This window comes from Panthera leo, chromosome D3 (genome assembly GCF_018350215.1).
Source record: "Panthera leo isolate Ple1 chromosome D3, P.leo_Ple1_pat1.1, whole genome shotgun sequence".
Taxonomy (NCBI): domain Eukaryota; kingdom Metazoa; phylum Chordata; class Mammalia; order Carnivora; family Felidae; genus Panthera; species Panthera leo.
In genome coordinates, this window is record NC_056690.1 from 879,623 (window position 1) to 905,622 (window position 26,000).

The 26,000-nt window shown below is 61.2% G+C and overlaps 1 protein-coding gene across 1 annotated transcript in view; it reads right to left on the minus strand.

The window, feature by feature from the left end:
- Positions 1–2,242: 2,242 nt before the first annotated feature.
- EP400 (E1A binding protein p400) overlaps positions 2,243–26,000 on the minus strand; it is a 97,871-nt gene continuing 74,113 nt past the window's right edge. Inside the window, exons 43-54 of the mRNA XM_042911081.1 lie at positions 23,649–23,727; positions 23,276–23,527; positions 22,255–22,300; positions 22,071–22,180; positions 17,239–17,446; positions 16,916–17,109; positions 15,090–15,308; positions 13,124–13,319; positions 12,533–12,657; positions 10,498–10,644; positions 5,920–5,997; positions 2,243–5,150 (exon numbers count right to left, since the gene is read on the minus strand). Of these exons, the coding sequence (XP_042767015.1) occupies positions 4,878–5,150; positions 5,920–5,997; positions 10,498–10,644; positions 12,533–12,657; positions 13,124–13,319; positions 15,090–15,308; positions 16,916–17,109; positions 17,239–17,446; positions 22,071–22,180; positions 22,255–22,300; positions 23,276–23,527; positions 23,649–23,727 (1,927 nt within the window). The 3' untranslated portion in view covers positions 2,243–4,877. The remainder of the gene's footprint in view (positions 5,151–5,919; positions 5,998–10,497; positions 10,645–12,532; positions 12,658–13,123; positions 13,320–15,089; positions 15,309–16,915; positions 17,110–17,238; positions 17,447–22,070; positions 22,181–22,254; positions 22,301–23,275; positions 23,528–23,648; positions 23,728–26,000) is intronic.

Here is a 26,000-nt window from a genome sequence, read left to right on the forward strand (position 1 = left end):
AGGGCCGTGAGGGATGTCACGTAGCCTGGTTGCCTTCCCTTGTCATGAGGTCTTTTCTCACTACATTCCTTAGGGACGGGCCTCTACTCACCACTACTGACAAAGTTTCAGCAAACGCTCTGAGCAGAGGTAGAACAGAACAGCAGGGCTGCTGGGGAAACCACAAATCCTAGTATGCAGTACAAGGTGCGGCTGGAGAACATTCTGGGGAGGAGCGAAGGCGTGCGTGCTCTGTCTGGGCTGGTCCTCGAAGACGAAACACACTTGACAACAGAGGACCGAACGGTAAGGTGAACTTCGGGGGAATATAGGCCGTCCCCAGAGCAGAAGGGTACGTGTGCTGTGTACCAGCACAGGGCAAGGACGTGGGGTGGGCAAGGACGTGGGGACCCGCCCCGTGAAGGCTCCTGAACAGCGGGGGCACGTGGGGAGCATGCGATTTCTAGAGCCTTACTTATTTTTTTTTTAATTTTTTTTTTAACGTTTATTTATTTTTGAGACAGAGAGAGACAGAGCATGAACAGGGGAGGGGCAGAGAGAGAGGGAGAGACAGAATCGGAAGCAGGCTCCAGGCTCTGAGCCATCAGCCCAGAGCCCGACGCGGGGCTCGAACTCACGGACTCACAGACCGTGAGATCGTGACCTGAGCTGAAGTCGGACGCTCAACCGACTGCGCCCCCCAGGCGCCCCTCTAGAGCCTTATTCAAAAACGACTAAGTCGTGTACTTGGCAAACTGCTTGAACCACCTTAATGGGTATGTCAGATGGCAGGCACCCCTTTATCCCTGAGCGACCTCACCCCCCTCCCTCCCGAGGCGGCTAACGCCAGCTCGGGGCATCCTGGGCACATCCAGGCGTACAAGCAGCTCCGTCCTGACAGACGGTTCTGCACCTTCTCACTGGCCGACCCGTGGAGGGACCTCTCCTTTCCAGATTATACAGCCCTACCTCGCTCCTAGTGGCTGCACTCCATTTCGCAGAATGCACGTACCATAATTCACCCGGTCAGACGGGACCTTTGCAAGATTCGTTTACTTCAGGGTGTGAACGCTGCAGGCCCAGGACGGAGGAGGAGAGAACTCCTGCCCAGAACCTGTGACAGAAGGTCTCCTGTCTCCCACGGGCCCCTGAGCACAGCCCCTAACGTGGAGCGTGGGAAGCACGCTGCCAGGGGTTGACATCGGATCTGAACGGCAGACAGGAGGTTAGTTGAGAGAGAGACCCGAGTGAGCCTTCTAAAGCTGGTCGGAGTCAGGTGGCCCGCGGGCAAGCCTACGGGGCGTGTTTCACGGTAAACCGAATCTAGACGCCCCGCGCGCTGGAGGTGGTGGCAAATGGACCCGTGGGAGGTGCTCCCTGCTGCGGCCAGACAGCAGAATCCCTGTACTTGGTGGCCCCAGCCCCACCTCAAATGCACCCGGAAATACGGCCCGGGGCCAGCTGTGGCCCGAGACCTGCAGGCTTTTGTACCGCTGGCAAAGACGTGATCGCAGGGCCACGGTGAGGAACGGTTCGGAAAACACACGGTCCTGTCCACCGAGAGTAATCACAATGAAATCATCTACTGGGTGCGGGTGCCGGAGGCTGAGTGCTTTCCAGATGTCACAACCGCTTCGGGAGAGGGGGACACAGGAGGAAACCGAGACCCTGAGGAGTGAAGTCACTGGCCCCATCACATGGCTAGGCAGGTGCCTGAGCGCAGACCATCACAGCCACGGAGCACAGAGGTCCCGAGCACCACCACCCCCCCTCCACCTGCAGGCGCTTGGCAAAGGGTCGTAGGTCCCCGTGACCTCCCCCAGCCAGGTCTGCGGACGCAGGTGACACCGCAGGAGCCTGCCCTCGCTTCTGCAGCGGAAGAAAAGATACCAAAAATAACCGTCTGAGCTTTGTATGAAGTTGTGCGTGTTTTTTATAAAAAAGTAGGTATTTTTTGTAATCAGCAACTTTTTTTTTAACGACGACAATAAAAAGGTAATCTAAAAGCAAAAGAGATGATAAAGAAAAGTAACGCGTGCGGGCCGTCTGCGCACAGGGCCAGTGGGCGCGGTCCCCGCAGAGAGAGCGTGACCTTCTCTGAGAACTGCCGAGGGGAGCTCGGCTCCTTCTGCGGCGCGGGCAGGCCTCTGCCTCCGATCCCGCGCTTTCCTTTGTTTCTTCTTCACACGGATGTAACAAACACGGCTAGCGTCTTATTTTAACGAGAATACTAGTTTTCTATGAAAGAGAAAACGAGCAAACATATAAAAAGGTCATTTTATTACACCTTTTGTTTGGTGGGATACCGGTGCCCTTTTTAAAATCCTACTCTTCAAGTACAAACGGTCATGTTTACAAAATATTTACAGTCTCAGTCTTCTTGCTTTATGTTTTACAACACAACGGCTGTCTGGTCACACAGGAAACGGAAGATGGTGGAGACCTCAAACGGGAAAGCCCTGCCTCAACAGGCACCGCATCCGGCCAAGCGCGGGGCCCGGCGTCCCGCTCCCCACGGGGTCTTAGCCACAGCCTCCCGCCCTTAACTGGAGCGCACGTCTCTTCGTAAAGAATATGGGGAACTGCTCCCCGTGGCGGCCGGGTGGAGTGTGACAGCGCTCTGGCTGCCGTCGTTCTCGGTCACTACGGGCCAGGCAAGAACCCGGCTCCCGGGCGGTGCGGGATTCCGCTCACAGAACCACCTGAGGTCTGCGCAACACCCCCCCCCCCCCCCGCACACACACTCAGTTCTGAAACACGGACAGTGAACCTTCACGACAGAAGACCGAGAAACTACACACCGGGAGGAGGAGGTTTACCGGAGTGACCACTGGGGGCTGCGGGGCTGCTGGTGACGTCTAAGGAAAAGAGAAGTAACACGTCTCCTGCTCTGTATTCTGCGTGAGGGGACCCGCGAAGGAGACCCCTCAGAGACGGGAGACTCCTGTCACGCACTGAGAAAAGGGCGGGGGCTCCACGCCACGAACGCCCTGAACCCCAGGTCAGTTCTGAGCGACGCTCCGAATTCCCTCCTGGCGTCCAGACTAACGGAGGACCGCCATCCGGGCAGCCCCGCCTCGGGGACGCTCCAGCAGGTGCAGCCGGCACCTGCCCCAGCTGCAGACTGCCAGCGCCACGAAGGGCGAGGGGAACACGGACCGGGTGTGCGAAGGAGGGGCTGCGACAAGACAAGGGGGCTCCGGGGCACGGCTGGGGACGAAGAGGGGCAGGAATCCCCTCAGCACGCACAGGAGGAGCATGACAGAGCGCCCCCAGCACCCTGTGGTCCCTCCTGACGGCACCTGCCACACCTGAACCGACAAGCGTGGTTGTAAGAAGACAAGAGTGGAGGACTCTTTGGATCCATTCGAGTTAACCGAAATGCTAAGTCCCTTTCCAAATTGCCACCCAGAGCTCAACAACGAGCCGCCTCCTTGCTTCGGTAAATGCCCCCGTGTTACCGTCCACGCACGCTGAACGGAAACAAACACATACGGGCCGCTTTCCTTTGTGTCACTTCAAGTGGTACGACGAGGGGAGAACACGCGGAATTAGCAGGTAAAAGCCCTCGGGATGCCCACACAGACCTAAGACAACCGGATTTCCCGGACCGAGTAACATAAAAGAGGCACGGAGACAGAGCAGAGAGGCGGTCCCCGAGCGGGGGGCGCTTCTGCTGGGGTGAAAACGGCCAGGTGAGCGCAGGTCATCAGCCGACCGGGCCCACTGCAAAAACTCCTGCTTTCTCGCTGTAGTACAAAAATGACACAGAGGCACACACGGGGCCTCCCCTTTGCCCCTCAGCTGTACCACCCCCTCGCCCCCAAATACTGCACAGAAGGTTCTCCGCTTTCCACAGAACCGCGGGGAGCGCAGGCGCTCACGGACGAGCCCCTGGCACGGCGGGCAACAGAACCTGCCGCGAGCCCAGGGGGAAGAGTGGACCGCGCCCGCTTCGGCAGGCAACGCCTACAGGCTCGCGAAGAAGTCACCGTGCTCGAGGAGGTCTCCCGCGGCAGCAGACCACGCCCGGGACGGGCAGGAAAGCGAGGGGGGCGATGCCAGGCACCCCTGCTCTCACCGGGCCCCCGCCCGCACTGAGCCCTCCGGGCCCCAAACCAGTCCGAGACCGGAGCCTCACAAAGCCTGCCGGAGCCGCCGCGGCGCGCGGAGTCCAAGCACGGGCTTCCTCCGCGAGCGGGAAGTGTCCTGGAAGTGCCGGGACGGAAACCGGTCACGCTGTGGGCGGGGCCTGCGGGAGGCCACACGGGCCGCTCTTTGGAATGAAAGTTCCACCGGAGACGGTACCCGGCCGACACCGTGGGAACACTTCACGAACGTGCTCCGACGGGGGTCGGTGGTGAAAACGTCCCGAAAACGTCCGAACAGGCCCCCCTCTCGGGAGGGAGAGAAGAGAGCACCCTGGGCCTCTCGGGTCTGAGCTGCGCTGCGTCAGGCGGTCTGTCTCCTCTCCCAGGACCGGAGCGGGTCCTCAGTTAGGTGTGCAGCCCCGCGCGGAGGCAGACGCGGTCGGAGACCACGGTTCAGCTTCAGAAAGTGTTTTACGACCCACCGCGCACTCCACGCGGCTACCGTGATGCGTGAGACACGGCGCGCTAACGGAGGTTCTAAACGGCCTCGAGACCCAGTGCTGCTGCTCTCGAGGAGAAACCGGAAGGTAGAACCGCCACCGTCACTCTTTTGACCGGCGACACGCTACGGGGCGGGGGCGGCGCAGCAGGAGGAAAGGATTACGCTGCTCCGCTTCAAGGAGAACTCCGCAGGTGCGGCACATCTCAAATGACATCGTCCCCGGGTTCGACGACAGACAGTCTACCCGCCTCTGGCTGGGGGCGCGGTGCACGGCGACCCACCCTGAGGCCGCCCCGCTCTCGGGACTAGGGGCACGGAGGCTTGGTGGGCGTCTTGAGCCTCACGGCGGGGACCCTCATCTGTAGCTTGGGCTGCTGGCTTGGGCTGTCGGAGCTGGCTGGCACCTGGGCCGGGTTGGGGACGCCGGGGCTCTGCAGCTGGGCCGCCGCGGTCGTCACAACTTGCTGCTGCATGAGCTTCTGCTGCACCACCTGCGCCGTCGCCGTCACCGTGGGGATCATCTGCACCTGCTGCCCGGCCGCGGGCGCCTGGGTGAGGGTCACGGTCTGCGGGGAAGCCTGAGCCAGAACAGTTAGAAAACACGCGCGGCCTAGAAAACACAGGTCTAGCGACGTGACCGACAAAAGGTTCTCGGGGGTGGGGAGGGGGTGTAAGGCCTAATGAGCACCAGTGTTTTTGTGAAACGTGAAACCACGTGATGGATCCAAGGATGCACTCTGGTTTCCGACTGCACAAAAGCAGAAAAAAAAGCCACCGAATGAAACCACTGCTGCTCTCAGGCGAAGACTGACGACGGGGCGCTGGTGGCGGGATCAGCTCTTCAGACCAGCTGGTTCCTTGAAATCCACACGCCCGCGTGACTTCGAATGATACTTTGTTAAAGCACTGCTTTGTACGGCCGTAGCAACAGATACAAAGGCAGGAGCCTGATGGTTAGGTGACAAGGGTCACCACTGTCCCCAGCAGTCCTTACCCTTCTAGGACCCAAAGTCACTGCGAGCAGTTTTCTTTCAGTGTTTCCCTAAAACTAAGGTATGGGGGCTTCGGCCTGTAGGTGCATCTGAAGTCACCGGTGAAGCAGTGACCCTAGAATAAACCCCTGATTTCTGACCCGAACACGTACGTTCAGCTCTGTCCTGCTGGCCTAAGGGTTTCAAGAATCCTCCCCGAAGTGAATTTTTTCTGAATTATGAAAATCGAAAGTGGTTCTGTTAACGTTCTACTTTCTCACAACCAAAACCAAGAACCCCCCTAAAGGAAAACGTGAAGTTTACTGAGAAGTTGGCGTGACACCCCCCCGGAGGGCTGTGCGTCTGTGGGTCCTACCTGCTGGGAAGCAGAGGCGACCTGCTGGATGCTGGCCACGGGCGTCTGCTGCTGGACGACTTGAGGGAGTTTGGCAACCTTCGACAAAACAAAGAAAAGCCAAATGTAGAATTCAAAAGAACGTATGCACAGGAAGAGACTTTTCTCCCCCTTTCTTTCCTTCAGCTCTTAAAAAAAGCAAAAACAGGGGCGCCCGGGGCGGGCTGAGTCGGTTAAGCGTCCGACTTCGGCTCGGGTCCTGACCTCACAGTTCGTGGGTTTGAGCCCCACGTCGGGGCTGTCAGTGCAGAGCCGGCTTCGGATCCTGTCTTCCTCTCTCTGCCCGTCCCTCTCTCATGCTCATACGCGTGCTCGCCCTCTCTCAAAAGTCAGTAAATGTCAACAACAAAAAAAAGCAAAAACAGAACAGCGTCCAAGTGACCCAGAAGAGCCCCTCTCGGGTTGCTCACCTGGAGCCTGAGAGACCCCGCTTACCACGCTGCAGGGGGACCGTGCCCGCCTCCGCAAGCTGCAAGCGGGTCTAACTAGCAGCTTCTCCTGGTCTCGTGTCTCAGCCACGTTTTTTCTTTTACTAAGAACTGTTTGTATGGGAGAGTTCATGTAAGAGAAGTAAATCGAGGAGAGAATGAAATAGTTTAGCGTCTCCAGAATTCTCACAAGAGTCCCTTCTTCGAGCCTGGGCAATGTCCCGGGAGGGCACCCCCACTGCAGCTAAGGCTCAGCCTGTTCTCACGATGCACCGACATTTCATCACGCTGCCATCTTCTTCTCGATCACGGCTGAGATCTCCCTTCCCGACAAAGTGCCGCTTCCCACCCCGCCACTGCCTCTCACAAATGTTTCGCCATGTGCGTATGTGGCTGTCCCGAGGCAGAAAGAGGATTCTGGCCACTCGGGTCTACCCGGGGCTGTCGGTTCAGAGAGGCAGATCAGGCTCCTGAGTGGGCAGCTGCTGGGGGCCGGGCCGGGACACTCCTGCCTGGGTCTCTAACTCATAGAACAGGGATGAAGTTAAGTCTTTTCTGAGACAATTCTGGAGCAAATGTGAAATTTCGTGACACACTTGTAAACGACAGAGCTCCAAGTAAATGCTGGTTCTCATTATAAAACGTGAAATTATGCGGAGAGCACACACCAGTTCACTGTATTAAAAATCGTCACTTGGGGCGCCTGGGTGGCGCAGTCGGTTAAGCGTCCGACTTCAGCCAGGTCACGATCTCGCGGTCCGTGGGTTCGAGCCCCGCGTCAGGCTCTGGGCTGATGGCTCGGAGCCTGGAGCCTGTTTCCGATTCTGTGTCTCCCTCTCTCTCTGCCCCTCCCCCGTTCATGCTCTGTCTCTCTCTGTCCCAAAAATAAATAAAAAACGTTGAAAAAAAAAAAAAAAATCGTCACAGGATTTGCTGGGACAACGAACGCGCCCAAGTCCTCCGCAGCACTGACCGGAAACAAAGACTCAGGCAGTTGGATGAGGGCCCCACTTGCACACAGCGGGCCGGGACTCCGTGGGCACACCACGAAAACACGGAGACCCCGTGGGTGACACGGACACATCTTAAATGCGTCCATGAACTCGACAGAGGCGAGGAAGTCCCGGTCCCAAACCGCGGCTGTGGTGGCACCCAGAGTGACGGGCGGAGGCGCTCACCCTGAGAGCACGTGCTCCGTGAGGAGGCCCCGCGGGGGATTCTCACGGTCGCCAGGGGCGCGGCAGACAAGGGGCCGAGTTCAGATCCATGGTCAGTGAGGCCCCCCTGTGGTTCCGTCACCGGGAGGGGATCTGCGAGGAAGCGCACCACCCGAGGCCCTGGTGCTGGCAGGGGAGGGGACCCAGGTGCAGAACCCGACTGACATTACCTGAGGGACACCGACCCTCAAGCCACAGCGGATCTGGCCCTGGCGGAGCCCCCGGGAGCCCAGCAGGAGCAGGAATCGGCCTGCAACCCAGAGCTCAAAGCAATCCCAAAGACGGGCTTCAAGGAGCTGGCTCACAAGAAGGTAACTACTATAAACACAGTTCCCGAAACAACAGCAGCAAAGACATAAAAATAAAATCCTTAATTTAAATGTAGCTAATAAGGGATCTAATATAAAAAGCAAAAACGGAGGGGCACCTGGGTGGCTCAGTCGGTTTAAGCGTGCAACTTCAGCTCAGGTCATGACCTCACGGTCTGTGGGTTCAAGCCCTGTGTCGGGCTCCGGGCTGACAGCTCAGAGCCCGGAGCCTGCTTCAGATTCTGTGTCTCCCTCTCTCCCTCTGTCCCTCCTCCACTCACGCTCTGTCTCCCTCAAAAATAAACATTAAATTAAAAAAGAAAAAAAGCAAAAATGGAAAAAAACATAAGGAGAAGCGCACAAGCAGAGTGAGAGACTTTTAACACATCTGTGCAGTAACTGACAGAACAGGCATCGGTAAGGACGCAGAAGTCTGGAGCAACCCAAGTAGTAAACTTGACCCAGCGACAGGATGGCCTGACAACCGTGCCCGACACTGCCACAGAGCCGGAATCGCTGGCGGACTGGATCTGGAGTGTGAGATCAAGAAAGGACAGCTGCTCTGGGTCTGGCCCAGGCAAGGCCGAAGGTCACGTGAGGCCAAGGCCCCGCAGAGGCCACACGTCTCCGGGGACCTGTCCAAAGGCGGTTAGGACCAGAGTCTGGAACAGGAGTAGCAATCGGCTGCAGGTGTGAATCTGGAGTCATGGGCACAGAGACAGAACCGGGGCGTCGAGACTGGGAGGGATCACCAAGGGAAGAAGCGCCTCTAAAAACACTTTTAAAACGCCACAGAAAAAAGGGAACAAAATTTCTAGCAAACTAGGTGAAGAAGAAAATTGTCTTGCTCTAACGAAGGATGATTTAACAAATCAGACCTGCAAAGGTGATCACGTGAACAGATATGGCCGAGCCTCCCGTCCACTCCGTCGGGGCCTCTGCGGGCCTCACCGGCACAACAAAGCAGGAAGAAAGGGGCGGGGCAAGAGCAAGGCTCCGGCCACCACCCTGTGCGGGCCACGTGCCGGGGGACAAAGGGAGCGCAGGAGACCACGGGTGGACTGTCGAAGGAACAGGGCTTGATGGAGGCATCCGGATTCAAAGGTCAAGGTACAGAGACTGTGCAAGGCACAGACAGAAAACAGAGACTCAGAAACACAGGACTACAGAAGCATCAGAAATATTCACTAAGCAGGAACAAATCCGATACAAGAGATACGACCTTCCTGGGAAAAACTCAGAAAACCTAGTTAAAGGGCGTTAAAGAAGTTAAACAACAAAAGACACATCACGTTGGTGAATCTCCAGTCGAGGCTGCAGAGACATCAGCTTTCCCCCAGATTCGTCTACAGAGTCCAGGAATGCTGCACCCCGCTAATTTTAGCGTGCGTGTGCCAAAGCGAGCGGTTCCAGCGAGAATTCCAACAGCTGTGGCCGTGGCGTGTCAACTTCACCAGCTGACTCGAGCTGGGAAGCGCAGAGAGCCAAGCGCAGCAGGATGTCACCAGCGGGACGAGGTGGGGGGTCGGCCTCCCGGATGCCGAGCCTCTCTACGCCCGAGGGACGGACGCAGAGCGCGGTGCTGGAGAAGGCATCGTTTATGCCAGTGCCCCGCGACGGATCGGGGGAAAAGTAGTACCGAAAGTAACAGGGTGTTCTGATGGGAAAATGCAAACGAATCCCTGTTTGTCTATCACCTGGAAAAACACTTCCAACAAGGTTAAAAACCTAAGTGTGAATGAAAAACTACGAGGTTTGTAGAAGACAAGGGAAAGGAACGTCGGGACGTCTGGGAAGGGTTTCTTAAGCAAGACACAGAAAGCGCCATTCAGAAACAGGAAGACTGACGAGTCCCGGTACGTTAAAGTTAAGAACTTTCGCTCATCCGGAGACACCACGCCGTGAGTGCAAAGATCGGGCGCCGACGGCAACAGTACAGAGCCCCGAGGGCTAACAGCCAGGGTGGGAGCAGCGCTGGGAGAGCACGGGAACGGGCAGCGGCTCACAGAAGACGAGAGCCGCCGGTTCACGGGGTCCTGACAGGCGGAGCCGCGGCAGCCGCCGGAGGGACACGGCGGCACGCAGGCAGGCCGAGGCCAGGAGGAGGCCCGGGGGGCTGGGACCGCTGCAGAAGCCCGATGGACGCGCACCCCCCACGACACTGCTCCCCCACCCCGGGTGGCCGCGTGCGCGGCTCACGTGCGCGAAGCAGCCCCCCTGCTGAGGCCCGGCACGCGTCTCTGCGGCTCCTGCCGCCTTCCGTAAGCAGCCACGGGCCGGCGGCAGCCGAGTGATGGCGCGTGCGGATGCGTCAAGCAGGAAGTTGACCGCTACCTCCCGGAGGAGCCTCACAGGCACGAAGGACGTCCCCGGAGCGTGACCTCAGCACGGCCCCCAAGCCACACCGCTGCGACCCCACAGGCGGCAAAGCCAGCGAGGCACGTCAGGGCACGGCCACCTCCGAGGAGCAGAGGCCCACCGTGCGGCCTTCGGGGTATCCGCCGGCGGTCACTCCGCGCCCCACGCATCCGACCAGCCCGTGCGCGCCCGGTGTTGCGCGGTCCCCGCATACGCGCTCCCGCTCACCTGGATCTGGGTCTGCACCTGCTGAGCCCCGGCCAGCTTCTGGGCCTGGGACATGGGTGTGGTAAGAAACTGGGTCTTGAGGGCTGGCTGGGTGGCATAGGTGACCTTCTGCGGCTGGCCCTGAGCAGCGATCTGCTGTGCGGCGATCTGGAGAGAGACGGCCCTAGGTCAGAGCCAGGCGAGGCCAGGCGTTGCCTCCTCGGGGCCAGCCGGGAGGGCCCCCGGCACCCCCGGCCCATGCTCCCGGCACGGCCCCGCCTGTGTGTCACCGGCCGTGCCCAAGTCCCCTGGGAGACCAGGCTGGGGCTCACCTTTACACCGTCTGTACGCCTGGCGTCGTGCCCGCTCCTCACGTCAGTGAGTGAACTTGACCACGATACAAAAAACACCCGCCTACGATTTCCTGAATCTAATTTTACGATTTGGGCACGTACCCAAAACCACTTGGCATAAAGGGCGAGAAACCTACACGCACGACCTTTGCAGGTTTAATCTCATTTCTAGTTTTCTCTGCCAGGAGCGAGGACTGTTCCCCAGGCCGTGCACACAGTCTACACGGTTGGTTTAGGAGGCCGTGGCCACCCACGGTATTCTTTAGTCTTTCGAGCCACACGAACATCAGACCGACGCTACAGCTAAGGCCCCCCGCCCCCCCTCCCCGCCCCAAGGTACGCCAACCCTACAATGACACAGGCCCGACCACGGTGTCCTCGGCATCCTGGCGCCAGTGCCTCCCAGCGTGGCCGGCTCTGCGAGCGGCCCCGCCCTACACGCCTATGGAGCCGAGTCCCAGGATGGCCCGAAAGGACCAGGGAGGGGACTCGGAGGGTCTCCTCCGAGGGGAGGACACGGCTCCCGGCGGTGGGTGTGCTGACTGCTCTGCAACCAACGAGACACACCTTTCTCGAAGGCCAACGGCTCCACCCACCCGGGAGGAAGGGGCAAGAGGTCCCGAGGGCACACATCTGGCACGTGGAGCGGCTGCTGCCAGGATGGCTCTTGCCCGAGCCCCAACCCCACCCCCCCCCGCCCCCTCTGCCCTCCTGAACGTGTCTGCCCTGGCACGCCCTAACCACGCCCCTGGCCGGCGCAGCCCCTTCCCTCTGCCGTCCCCACAGACACAACGGGGTCAGAGGCGGGCGGGGTCTCCGCCCCCAGCAGGCCCCTGGAAGCGGGACGGTGACACTCCGGGAAGAGCCGTCCGTCTGACACGTGTGCCGCACGCGGGACCCTGCGGTCCGACGGTCAGCTCTGCGACTCTGAGCAAGTCATTTCCTTTCTCTGAGCCTCAGTTTCCTCTGGGTAACACTCCCAGCCCTGCCCTGAAATCCGACACCGGAGCGACAGCCGCTCCCGTGCAGGAAAACAGCGGGTCTGACACGCACCCGGAGAACCAGAGTGTCATCGCCCACACGTCGGGCTGCGAGCTACCAGTGAGTACGCACAGCAGCCCAGCACCTCACTCTCACCTCCTCTCAGTGGGGCGCCTGCACACTGCACGGCCTGGGGACCCGAATCCGCTCAGAGCTACGTGCTCGCACACTTGTGAGTCGGCGAGACGCTGACAGCGCTCCTTCCGGCAGGCCCCTCTCCCCTCAGCCCGTCACTCCCCTCACGGCACGCACGCACGCGTGTACAAACACACAAGGACACAGCCCCCGCCTGGCTCATCTGAGCACAAGGTCCGTCCGGTACACCGGGGGGCCAGGCACTCACACACGGAGAGCTACACCTCCACCCCTGAATCCTTCCGGCCCTTTCCCAGCCGTGCAATTCCGCAGCCCGCTTCCCGGCTCCCCGCAGGCTCCTGGCACCCGGGGGTCCCCGTCCCGTAACCACACTCTCCCCGGGGAGGCCTCACAGCAGCTCCTACCCCGAGCCCCCCGCGCAGCCTGAGTGCACGGGCACGGGGTCGTCAGGCAGCGAGGCGAGGCGCGCAGCACCCTCCCGTCCCACGCGCACGCCGTGCCCGGCGGCAGGGCCCGGCTCGGCGTGGAGACAGGGTGGCGGGAGAATCCCCGCAGGAAGCCGGTACCTTCTGCTGGACAGCCGCTGGGCCCGGGGCAGCCTGTGGCTGGATGGCTTTCTGCTGCTGCACGGCTTGCTGCTTCAGCTTCAGCAGCTGCTGGACGTGCACGGGCTGGGCCACGACGGTCTGTCCTGCGAACACGACCAAGTCCTTAGTCACAGAGCTCAGGAGGGGCGCGGGTCTCGGGGCTTCCCTGAAGCTCCCTGCATCTCCCTGAGCCGCCGGGTGGTTCAGACGGACGGCCGTCCCTGTAGAAAACCCCACGCGGGATCTGTGCGGGACAAACACGGCCACCCCACGGGTACGCTTACATGGTTTCTGGGCTCATGAGGACGTTCACGTAAAGGTACGGGGAGCTCAGAACGTTAACGGTTAAATGAAGGGCCAAGCCTTGTACTTGGGACGCCAAGGGGCACTCCGGCTGAAGGTGCATTGCCCTGACATGCTTGACGTGGGCGTCCAGCACGGAAGCCGGCAGGGCGGGTGGCCATCATGCCAGAGGATGCGCTGGCCCCGCTCGAGGCTCTAAGCGCAGCGGGGGCGGGGGGGGGGGGGCGGGGGGGGGGGGGGGGACGAGGGGCCGCACAAGACAGGCACCTGCAGCTTTCTGCGGCTGCCCGATGGCCACACTGATCCCGGCAACGTTCATGGGCAGGGTCGTCACACCCGGCGAGGAGACCACGGCCGCAGGCACGGACACCACCGGAGGCTTCGCCAGCGCCACCTGGGCCGGCTGGGGCGCCTGAGCCTGCATCTGCCCTTGCGCCTGCAGCTGCGAAGGGGGAACCCGGGTCTAAACAATGAAAATAATGGGAGAGTCCAGAGATGTTCGGGACGGCACTCGTCTGTGCAAACGTTTCCCCACAAGAGGCCAAGCGGTGGGAAACGATTCACAAAGCGAAAAGTGGTTGTCGGCTGAAGGAACATACGGAGGCGTGGGCTCATCTACACGTGACCCGCCACCGGCGAGCGCGGGGACGGGGGCTCCATGAGCCCCACGTGCTGCACACCCACACTCGCGATCAGACCCTGCCACGCAGCTCGCACCTGTGCCTCTCCGCCCCCGCTCCCCAGAGGAGCCCCGGCCTGCAGCGTCTGCTACACAAGCCGTCTCCCGCTCCTTCCGCTACGACTGAAGGCCGGCCTGCCGCCCCCTCCTGTGGCCCCTGCCGCACTCTTCCAGAAAGCTCTCCCACGGATCCCACCTGTTGCTACTCAGTCACCACGCTGCTACCGAGTGCTCGTCGATTATGTTGCATCTTCGGAGAGGAAAACAGATCCACTTTACCCGTGCAAGCACTCGGCTAACCCTAAACCTACACACACGTGAGTGTGAAAACCAGCGTTGAGCCCATGAGACGTTCTCACCTTCGTGACTTGCTGCGAAAGTGTGCAAGCGGGACGACTTGCACGTAGCTTGTGGTCGGTTTCTCTGCCTTTTGCCACATCATCGTCCAAAGCTGCGTGCTGTCCCAACGAGTGGGACGCCACTGCACTATTTGGTAAAGTCCCCAGTTAAGGGGGGCCTACGTCCCTCCTCTAACACGCCCGAAACGACAGGATTGTGCGCCCGGCACGTGGTACTCCTCCTACTAGTTCTTTAGAGGGAACAGACACAGGTCCCCGAGGTAAACTGGCGAGCAGTTTTTGGCCGAATCACTGGAACTCCCCCCAGAGTCGGAGCCGATCTCCCTCCGGCGACCCTGCAGGGGGCACGTGCCGCCTTCCCTACACCCTGGCCACCGCACGTGATCCCCACTCTTGTTTGAACTAAACGTTTCTTGTGAATACAGGCAGAACCACACTTGCCTTCCCGGTTCCCGTCCACTCCCACCCGTCTTGCGGCCTTGGAGCAGGCCTCGTGAGGCACACGCACAGCAGAGCCTGAGCACCCAGCCCGAGCCGCCCAGTGGCAGGCGACTAGCAGTACGATTTGGGCAAGTTACCTGAGCTGTGGGCCTCAGTCTGCACACCTGCACAGTTGAGTGCACACTCAAACCGCCCTACTCCTGCCTCAGCAGCAGCCTGCGAGCACTGATCACGTGAGAGGTCCAGGGCCTAGGGCGGCACCCGGCCCGGAGCAGGGTCCCTGCCGTTAGCGGTCACTAGGGCCAGAACGCGGGGCTCCCCAAGCAGGACACAGGCTCGCCTGATGGGACAGTGTCTGGCCCACAGCACATGAGACCCGCTCTTGCCGAATCTCACTCCTCTTCCCAGATGCTGATTTCACTGCGACTTTCTGCTCCCCTTCAGAAACCTCCAGCGTCTCTGGGCCGACAGAGCACAGGGACACCAGAGCCTGGTGTTCAGGCCTCGCCCACCTCCCGACACGGGCCTCGTCCCCAACAGAGCCTGGCCCTCCCTGCATCGTCTGGCTCACTCCCCGCCTCCTCCAGCTGCCCCGCCCGCCAAAGCTCTGGGCGGCGTGGGGAGGGAAGCGCACCTATCGCTCTCCTAGGAGGCCCGCCAGAACGCCTAGCGTCGGCCTGAGCAAGCAGTAACAGTCCACGTAAACGTTCAAAGACATTGCCTCGGAAAAACAAACGTATCAACTGGAACTTACGAGCCGGGCCACCTGGAGGTTGGCCACGGTGGTGCCCGTGAGCAGGGCTCCGGGCCGCGGGGCCGTGACCGTGGCCAGCTGGGGGCTCTGCTGCGGCGTGGGTGGCGGGGCCTGCACTTGCACTTGTGTGGCGGGCTGTGGGGGCCCTGGCGGGGCCTGCGGTGGGGGGGCCTGCTGGGGCAGCTGCAGTTTCTGCTTCTGCATTTTGATCAGATGTTCCTAAAACCCAGATAAAGTAGCTTTTCATCAATATTAGCCGCATTCCAAATCCATAAATCTTGGTTTCAAGTTACCGTTGAACTATCCATTAGACACCGAGGTAGACAGTTGCTAATACGCAATATGCAAACCACAATCTAGGGGCTTTCTGACATTTTTAAAAAATGTTCTTTTGTTAAAAACTAGCATTACTGACGCAAACCAGAAACAGTAATTCTGACAGATGAGTGAATTCACAGCAAGATTTCTTGGTTTCTCTCACTCGCAAACAAGTGACCTTAAATCTGTAGCCTATAAAATTTTTAAAGTCTTTAAATCATAATCCTTTTTGAACTTCTAAAGTCTATGAGGAGACGTGCATCAGCTCTCAACTTTTTGTTCGAAGTGTCTCCAAATGAATACCATCGATAAAAAAGTCTCATGCCTTTAAGTTAAAACATCAAGATGCCAAAACAGCCCAAAAACTATTTTAAGGAGTCAATTTTCTTTTTAGAGAACTTATGCTGTGTAATTCCTATCAGATCTGTGTCTACATGGAAACAATGACAACAACTCTGAAATCGACTTCAGGGAGGGCAGGCTGCGCCCAGGCACAGGCAAACAAGTGAGTGATCGGGAGGCCCTGGCAGCCGTGGGCAGGCCCTCGTGTCCTGGGGAGAAGCAGGACATGGGGAGGAGGGAAGGCAGTGCGGGGGGTGGGGGTGGGGGTGGGGGTGGGGAGGGTGGGGGGGCGTGGGGGGGTGGGGAGAGGGAGCTGGGCCCAGTAACTTTCTAATTTAAGGGCCGTCCCCCAGACTTCTGCAGTAACGGCCACGTTCTAGACCCGGGCTGTCCCCTTCGGTAGCCACAGAGCCCCTGACACGTGGCTGGCGCGACAGGAGCTCAGTGCTTTCTCTGGGATCACTTCTGGGCCTTCTGGCTATGATCGAGCGTGAATGCCGTATCAGGTGGCTCGTCCTTTCTCTGGTGCGCCCGGGGCCTCACTAGTGGAGCCTCGGCTGAGGGCTTGCACACCCTCCCCCCCCGCCCCGCAGCCCTCCGGCATGCCCTCTTGCCCCTCTGCAAGCGAGAAGGGCAGGCCCAAGGTCGGGTACTTACTGTGGCAGGCCCGGGAACTAGCTGGAACTCTAAAACACTGTCTTGTTTCTAGCAGTTCTCTCTACTCACTACCCATGCCAAGCAATGGCGCTCTTCCAATGTGGCAGATACAGTATCTCCCTTCAAAGTGAACGTATTTTTGTACACGACTGCACAGGTGGTGCAGAGCGGCAAAAATCAGGAACGTCAGGACTCAAATCACTTTGAGGAACAACACCGCCCATGCGCTACGCGTCACCATTTTCTCTGGCTGGGGACGGAACCTCTACTTCGGAGCCTGAACTGCGGCGCGGAGCGCCAGAACGCGAGCGGGAAGACACGTCTCCAGAGCGCTGTGACCAGGCCGCTCACACGACCGTGGGGGGGCACCGTACGGAGAGTGGTTGTTAAAGACGAGACAAGCACGCCTCCCCCAAAGACCACAGCGGATCCGTGCAAAACACACTCGGAAGTAAACGACAAGGCGAGGCATCGGATGGCGTGCGTGCGGTTCCCCGCAAGATACTCACCGGGGTCAGCTTGCCGACAGCTTTGATCTGCGCCGGCGACTGGGCCTGGCCCTGGATCTGCGGGACCTGCACCTGGGAGGGCGGCGGCGGCGGCGGCGGCTGCGGCTGCTGCTGCTGCTGCTGCTGCTGCTGCTGCCTGAGCAGCTGGAAGTGTGCGGGCGTGATGGCCTTCCCGGGCAGCTGCACCCCTGCGGCTGGAGAGGGGCTCCGTCAGACCTCGCGCGCACACGGCCCTCCCCTCCTCCCGTGACAAACGGCCGCTCGAGGTCCCGGCTCGGTTTGACGGTGAGAAGGGTCACACGGGAAACCGAACCCGCCTTTACCTTGGGACACCTGAGTCACCAGAGACCGGGTCGGGGTCTGCACCGGGGTCAGGCTGGTGGTGACCACGGCCGAGGCTGTCACAGAGGTAACCGCGCGAACGCTCTGGGTGGGTGCCAGGGACACCAGGTCGGACGAGGCCGTGGCCGGGGAGCCGACCGCTCGCGGCTGGGTGTGGACCACCTGGGCGGGAGCAGGGCCTCCAGAGGTCTGCAAGAGGCGACGGGGGGAGGCCGTCAGGTCACTCGGCACTTTTCTCTTTTCTCGGTCGTGGGAGGCAGAGGACCCCAATCTCCGAACCCAAGAAAACGGAGCGCTTCCCGGATCTCAGCGGCCTGACAGGCTGAACGTGCCGACGGAGACAGTTCCACTGAAGCGGGTCGGTTAACCACAGAAAACCAGTTTGAGACGCCGGTGCTCCCGTCCCCGCTGTCCTCAAAGACTCTCGTCCCCGGGACACTGTGAGGTTCGGGCCAGCCTCCAGACGACGGTGCTCACTCCCCAGACACGCCGAGCTTCTCCCGCCCCCGCACAGGCGCTGCCGCTCCCCGCGCCCCACACGTGGACCCTCGGAGCCACGGCCGCCCGCATCCCGCCACGGGCAGTGGGCACGCCCCACCGACTCCCCTGGTCCCTGCCGGCCCCGCGGTGCGGACGGCCGCCCCGTCCCCGCGCGCGGACCCGGCACCACGCGCTGTGCTTCCCGGGCGGCCATCCGGCTCCACGCGCCTCGACCCTGCTCTCCCGCCTTCCCTCACAGCACGTCTCTCTCTGCTGCTCTTCCCTCCCGAGCACGGGAGTCACGCTCGCATTCCTTTGGTGGCTCCGTTACAATTACCCCGTGAACGCTTGCTAGGGTCTCCTCTACGGCGGCACACCCGCGCTCCTCCTGAGAGACCGCAGAGCGTCTCGGCCCCTCGGTCCCCCGCCGGCTCACGCGCCGCTGTCCCCGCGCGTGGTCCCTGCTGTTGGCCCCGCGCGGAGTCGCAGTCGGGTCGGCGTCCGCCCCGCTCCTCACACCTTCCGTCTGTCGACAGCCGCCTTCTGCCTCAAGCGTGCTTCATCCGGCAAGGGCCCACCGGCCGGGACCCGTCTTCGTCTGGGAACGCCACGTTACCCTCGTTCTCCTAAGTTTTCCCGGAAGAGACGGAACACCAGAGGCGGCGTCACCGCCACTAGCGCATCCTGTCGTCCCAGCAGCTCCCGGCCTCACGGCCGGCGAGAAGGAAACCGCCCCCGGAGGCGGCGTGCCGGGCTCGGGCTGCTTTCACGTCTCTCTGCGGCCGACCCCGTGCGGGCGCGGGCCCCGTCCCGTGGTCCCACGGCGGGCTGCGCGGGGACGGGTCGGGATTTCCGTAAGTACGGGTCGGTGCCGTCGCTCGGTTCTGGAAAACTCGCATCCTCAAATGCTGCTTTTGCCCGCCCTCCTCCCTGTCTGGACCCCGCTGCACCACAGGCTCCCGGTCGGTCTTCGGCGGCCTCGCGCGCTTTCGCGCACTCCCTGCTGTCGCCCACACGGCACTGGGCGGGACTCCTCTTCCGGCTAATGCTCCCAACTGTGTGTAAACACGCTGTACCCGTTACCAGAGTTTTTCTTTTTTTCAATCCTGGTGACCGTATTTCTCCTTCCCGGACGTTCTCTACGTCCAAAGTGAACCTTGGACGGGTGTGGGGGCCACAGGCGCCAAAGCCCCCGCACAGTTGGAAACCCACAACTGTGCCCTAAAACTTGACTACTACCCTCCGGCTGACAGAGGACAGACTTGGGACTCCAACTCTGGAGGGAGAGAGGCCCCGCCCTGCGCCGCCCCTGCGGGCAGCACGAGGGCGGAGGGAAGCTGGGGTTCACTTCTGGCTCGGCTGCGCGTCCCGGGAAGAGCCGCCGGGCTCCCGGCCCACGGGGTCGGCACCTCCGTCCAGACTCCCCAGGGGTGAGCGAGCCTCAGGCTCACACGGGGTCCCCTGTCCGGCGACACGGGTGAGAGGCACCGCAAGGCAGACACCACGTCGGTGCAGTTTCTCTGCATTTCTTCCTCCTCAGACTTTGCCCCGGTACGTTTTTCGTCAGCTCCTTAAAACTTTTAAAGAGACGACGAGTCTTCTGTATCCGATGGTTCTGATGCATTTCGTTAGAGAGCAGCGTAAGTAACAGGCCGGACCTCATTACCAGAAACAGAAGCCCGTTCCTGGACTTCTGGGACGGTCTTCCCTCTGCCCTTTTCTTCTCGGGTCCCATCCTGCGACACACGCAGCGTCACGGGAACTGTCCTAGAGCACACCTCTGCTCAGGCACTTCCCAGGGCTCCCGGCTGCCGGCGAACAAACCCATATCCTTCAGCCAGACACACAAACCCTAAGACCAGTGAGCTCAACGTCCCACGGTGCGAGCGCACAGGGCCCCTCTGGGAGGGGGATCCCTGCCTCCGTTCAGACGTCTGTTTGTGCCCCCTGAACAGAACCACCCGCCGGGCCCCGTACACGCCTTCCCAGTGCCGAAGAGTCGCGTGCGTGGACGACGTCGTCCCGTCCTCTGGAAGCTCAGAGAGGCCTCCCTGGTACCTGTCGCTCTTGGGCGGTCCCGCCGCAGGTCTCTCAGAGCCCTGGGAAGCGCGCCGCGTGGGACTCCAATTTCTACTCCGTCGCCACAAAGAGTATCTCGTCTCTGAGAGCTACTCAAAAAACACGTCACGGATGGATTACTTTACCTCCTATAAACGTCAAACGTAGAAACGGGTCTTTTTCAAAACAGGACAAGTGCAACGACTTGGGTGTCCACCCTCACACCAGGAGGCTACTGGCCACGCAGGACATTCGTAACGCCACACGCCCAGCCACTGGCTGCGGTTATTTATTAAGACGCTAAATCAAAAGTGCTTTATTGCAAAGCATGAAGAAAAATAAGTAAAGTAATCCTAAATGACACGCTAGAAAAACTTCTCATTTATGCCGTAGCACAGACAGTACAACTCTCCCGTTTCCGGTATACGAACCTATGAGCGTTCACAGGTGCATGTGGCCAAGCAGCCACCGCAATCTAGATACGGATCGTATTGTCTCCTGTCTCTACCGTTTTGCCTTTCCCACGTTACTTAAACGTGAGGCCTTCTGAAATGCTGCTCACTGGCAAACCTTGTCACGCGGGCCAGCAGCCCACTGTGCACGGCGGGGTGTTCCTAGAGGGAGCGGACGTGCCAGCGGGCCCTCCCATCCATTCACGGCTGAAAGTCCTGGGGTCGCTTCCTCTCCGAGCGACTATGAACGAAGCCCCCTGCACGCACTCACACTCAGGCTTTCCGTGCAGAAGCGTGCTTTCGCTTCCCTGGGGGAAATCCTAGGCGTGGAGGTGCGAGGCTGTGCGGCAGGCCGCCTCCCCGCATCTCCCACACGACGCTAAGACCCCGCCATCAGCAGCGCGAGCTCCAGGCGGGCGGCCAGGTCTGGTTTCTAAAGCCGCGCTCAGAGACACGCCGGCACACCTCACTGGGCCCTTCGCCTGCTTTTCCCCGAGGACTAACAACGTCCAACCCCTGTCCACGTCTGTTGTCCCTGCTTCTTCTTCGGGGAGGTGACTGCTCAGATCTGTGGTCCGCTGTGTGAAATTGTTTTCTTACTGCAGACTCCTCATTCGATCCACAAACCGGTCCTTTACCACACGTGGCCAACAAGCATTTTCCAAGCTTTCCACTTTCTTAATATATTTCAAGCACCAGATGTTGACTTTCATGAAGGCTAACTTTTGGTCTCCGTCCAAAGCAAGGGAGCAAAGCTGTTCTCCCAGGGTTTCCGTGTACGGGTCCTTCTGTTTCGGGTTTTACGTTTGGGTGTACCATCACCTCGGGTGACTCCTCGTAGCCGGCGGGGGCCCAGCTCGTGCTCTCGCAGGCCTCCCAGCGCCACTCGTCGAGAAGACCAGGCTCTCCCCTCGTGACCCCCTGGCGCTCTCCATGGAAACCAACGCCCATGCGCACGTGGGTCTCTTTCGGGACTCGGTACCCCATTCTGCGGAGCTGTACCTGCCCTGCCACCGCCACCTTGTCTCGATCACTACAGCAGCACCTTTCGTAGGAGACACTTTCAAAACCAAGAGGGACAATACTCTACTTGTCAGGGCACTGCTCGCGCAGGGCACGTGCTGTCTTTGGACACGTGACTGAACTGGAAACGGAGATGTAAGTCGAGCCTCCTCAGTCTCGCTTATTTTTGTCATTTACAGTGAAGCACCAGAAGCAAGGAGGTGGCCAGACACGGCGTGTGTCTGGGTGAGTGCAAGGTCTCCCGGTTCTGCGCTCAGAGGGTCTCACGGCCCCACGGCTTTCCCTCTGCCCGCTTCCCACGCACAGGTCTGGCCGCCCCACGAGCTGACCACGCCTCCTGCGCTTCGCACGCCCACCTGTACGGTTCCCCCAAGAGTGGCCATCTCTGAGGCCCCACGTCCCCCCAAGCAAATCTGTCACGGTACATGAGGCGCCCCCGTCAGTGGAGTCTGCGACCCAGCCTCACGACCCGCCTTTCTCCTCCCACAACCGCTACAGGGATTTCAACACACGCCCTCAGCAAGCACACCGCAGATGCCGTTCCCTGAACACTTACATCATCTTAGGAAATTCAAGCTGGGTCGGAACTTTCTGCCCCACTGGGATATTTCTTTAAAAAGCAAACAACTTTTGGGGCAACCCCTGGCTTAGTCAGTACAGCCCCTGATCTTGGGACTGTGAGTTCAATCCCCACATTCGGTGTAAAGATTACTTTAAAACAATAAATAAATACAAACAAGCTCCGCGGGGTCCTAAGTCACACGTGCTACCGAAGGTACCCGTGCGCAGGGACAACTCACGGTCAAGGCTCCCGGTGCCACCGGTGAAGCGAGACGCTTATTAATTGACTGGAAGGTGGCGGCAGGGACGCCCGCGATGGTGTTCACGATGACGTTTCCACTCACTGTGCCTGAGGGGAGAGACCTGTGAGGCAGGAGCACGGGGATGCAGGGAGTTCTCATGGGGGCGTCTCTGACCCCTTACCTGTGGGCATGCTTGTCCCCGTGACGGACGTTTTAATGGCTCCCGCCTGCTGAAAGCAAAAGCATCTGGATTTCAGGACAAATTCTTCCCTGCGTCAAACCTCCGAGTGTTTCCACTTCATCGGAATCATCCAAACGCGTGCCTAGTTCCACAGCCCCACAGCCCCACGGCCGACTCCTGCCCCCTTCCTCCGGGGCCCCGGCCACACCAGCCGTCCCGACCCCCACCATCGCCAAGCCCGAGGCTCCATGCTAGCTGCTGCCCACTCTCTCCCCACAGACTGCTGTCACAAGGGCCGCACGCAGAGTCCCTCCCCGACCACCCACCGCTGTGCCCTTGGGGCCACGGGAGCAGGGGCTCCGTGAGCGAGTGAGCTTTCTGACGGAGGAACCGTCCAGGTCACGCGACAAGCCCACCACAGCGGACGCAGCTACAGACGAGGACCCACGGCCCCCACGCCCGGCAGTGGCGCTTCCCAAAAAGGTCCAGGCGTTCTCCCCACGTGTGACTCCAGTGTCCACACCGCATGGGGACAGGCCACGTGGGCGCACACAGTGAGGAGCACACCGGAGCACGATGACAGCAGCACAGGACATGTGGGATCACGAGTCAGCCTTTCTTTCCCTGTTCCGTGCGTCACTGTACCCCTCTCCCTGACGGGCACCGGAGACCCGTGCGCACGTGTGTGCGGGAACACGCCCACACGGGCACCGAGGCAAGGCCCGAGGGTCGGGACAAGGGAGTCTGCATGGTGACACCAATGGTCCCCGTGCCTCCGTGGGCCCTCACAGCGACACCTCACTCGGCCCAGCCCCAAACTTCCCGGCTGCCTCCACCTCCCACCCTGCCCGACAGCCCAGCCACGGAGCCCAGCACGGGCGGAGCGCGGCTGAGGGCGCCCCCTGTGGCTGCACGCTCCCGCCGGGGCAAAGCTGGGCCTTCCGCCTCCTGAGTAAGCCGTGCTTGTGTCTAAACAGACCCTCCGCACCGACCCCGTCTCCAGGGAGAGGTGTCCCCTCACCAGCACGGCGGCACTGCCCACTGTCGTGATGGCCGGGGGCACCTTCGGCGGGGGCTGCGCGGGCTGTGCCTGGGGCTGCGCCTGGGCCTGCGGCTGGACGGCCGGTGGCCCTGGGGGCTGCTGGCCACCCGCTGCCTGGGGCTGGGGCAGAGGCGGGGGTGGCTGCTGGGGCGGCGGGGGCTGCGGCTGCGGTGGGGGCGGCGGGGGCTGCGCCACGGGTGGCTGCTGCGCCTTCTGCTGATCGGCCAACGCCTGCAGAGGCGGAGAGGAGAGGAGAGGAGAGGAGAGGAGAGGAGAGGAGCCGAGCCGTGGGGAGGAGCCCGCCCCCCACGCCCCCCACCCTGGCCCCACCCGGGGGCCCCGGCATCCACACCTTCTTCTCTTTGGCGATACGCTCTGCTCGAAGAGATGCAACCTGAATGGGAGGCAGCGGTTTGTCATAGTTGATGCCGCTGAAACACAAAAGCAGATGAGGAAGATAAATGGACACGCTCGGGGGGAGCGGAGTACTCCAGAAAGGCAGGGGGGCTCTCACCGCCTGAGCAGCCAGGTGCCAGGAGGCCGCTCTGGCCAAGCCCCCTCGCAAGAAAAAAAGCTGCAGAAGTCATCCAAGACCACGTCTCCCGTTCCCTTTCCACAGAGAACCTTCCAGGAGGCAGGTCTGCTCTACCACAGCGGCAGCCAGTACAGTGCCCGGTACATCGGGGGACTGAAATGTGTGCGTGCGCCCCACGGCTAACCACCTGCTCCAGGCGGGCCTCCCCTCCCCCAACCAGCAGAGCCATCAGTAGCCCTGTGTCCCCAGGCCCCACTCCGGCCCTCCAGATGTCCCCCTGTATCCACTACAACTAACATCAGGGCCTAGCGCTGCCCACACCCCCGGCTGGCCTCCCAATGGCTCCAGGCTGACCGGCAAAGCCCAGGGGGAGCCAAGGGGAGCCCAGGGGAGCCCAGGGGGAGGGTGGGCCCCCTCAGAGCCCTCCCCATCCTGAGCCCTTGCTCCTGGGGGGGTGCCCCCCAGTTACTATTCCCTCCCCATCTCCTCGACGCCTGCTGTCACAGAGAGTCCAGCTTTGTTTCAAGCCTCAAGGACGCCCTCCCCGTTTCTGGGCCTTCCCTAGCAAGGCCCGGGCTGTGCCGCACCTATCGGGTGCCCCTGCACGTCAGCCCCTCACTGCCCCCATGCTCGTGCCAGCCCGCTCGGGACGTCTCACCAGATCCCACCGCCCTGCCCCTGCTCTCACGTGATCACCTGGGCCTTCCTCTGGTGGTGGTCCCTCCTGCACACAGGGCTCCCCGGGCCAGCCGGCTCCAGGCGGGGCCCCCACAGCTCGTCCTCCCCTGGGCCGCTGGCCCGGCCCCGGCTCCTTGTGGACCCTCACCCTCCGCCGCCACAAGACTCCGAGAGGACAGCCAGCTGCGGGCCCGCATGCCGGCCTCTCCTCTCCCCTCACCCCCACCTTCTAGCCCTGTCTACACGGGGCCCGTTCCTCTGACCTGAGCCAGACACAGAAACTGACTTGAGCCCCCAAGACCCCCAGGCCAGTGCTTGCCTCACCCCAGCCAGGCTTTCACACTGAACAGCCTCGTCCGCCCGGGCACCCCCGAAATGCCCACCTCCCCGCTTGCCCCGCTCCCCTACCTCGGAGCCACCCGGGCCCCCTCGTGCTCGTCCTGCAGACCTGCCTCGTAACCCGTCTCCCTCAGCCCCATGACGGGTGACCTGACATGCCCTCGCATCAGAGCGACATCCAGCAGGAGCACCCCCGGTCCCCTCTGCCGGGCTGTTTCATGCCGTCCGTCTGTGGGACGGACCTTCCACCTCCATAAGATCAGTCTGAGTTTGTTGCAGGCACACCAAACAAGATAAGAACGTGCCCTCCTGCTCGCTGACGAACCGCTGGGCCCAGCACAGCGCCAGGCACACAGCGTGTCAGTAAATGGTCCGTCGCGGGGATCGATCCGCTAATTTAATCTACAAACACGTACCGTGCCAGCTCTGTAACCCAGACCCCAGAACCCCTACGTCCACAGACACACGGGCACTACACAACTCGAGTACAGAAGGCGGAGGCGGTCTGCACTGTGAAGAAACACAAAGGACCACGGTCTGACTGTCGGCAAGGGGGGAAAGGTGGCGTGCGAGGGGGGGCCCGGGCACCGGCCACGCGGACATTCAGGGAAACCGTCCCGGGACCAGGAGGCGGGGAGCATCCTACGGAGGCCAGGCCCGCAGAGCGGCCAGGACGGGCTGCCGGGGTCTCAGGGGAGACGGGCCAGCTCGGGACCACGCTGACAGCGGGTAAGGAGGAAGCAGGGCCCGTGGTATGCTGCAGACCGTCGCCCGGACAACCAGGAAGGCTGGGCCCAGGTGGGCACCCAGGCTTCATCTAGACACATGCTCCCTCGTCGTAAACCGTCCGACGCTCGGGAAGCAAGGGGAGCCTGCGCCGAACTCCCGGACGGCCGCACGCAGACCCCGACCTGGCCTCACCGCCCCTGCCCACCCCCTCCGGTCCGTCCTTTGTTCTCTTTTGCTCACTCACAGAGCAGGTACGTTCGCCCCGACGCCCGGGGTACTTTCCGGGCAGAACACGACGTATGCCGGGATAGGGGCGGGTACGGCTGAGAGGGGACAAAGCCCCTACCGCTGCCCTGCCCGTCCGCCAGCGTACCCCGCAGGCTGCAGGCAGGGACAGACTCTTGTCACGGGAACGCCACGCGG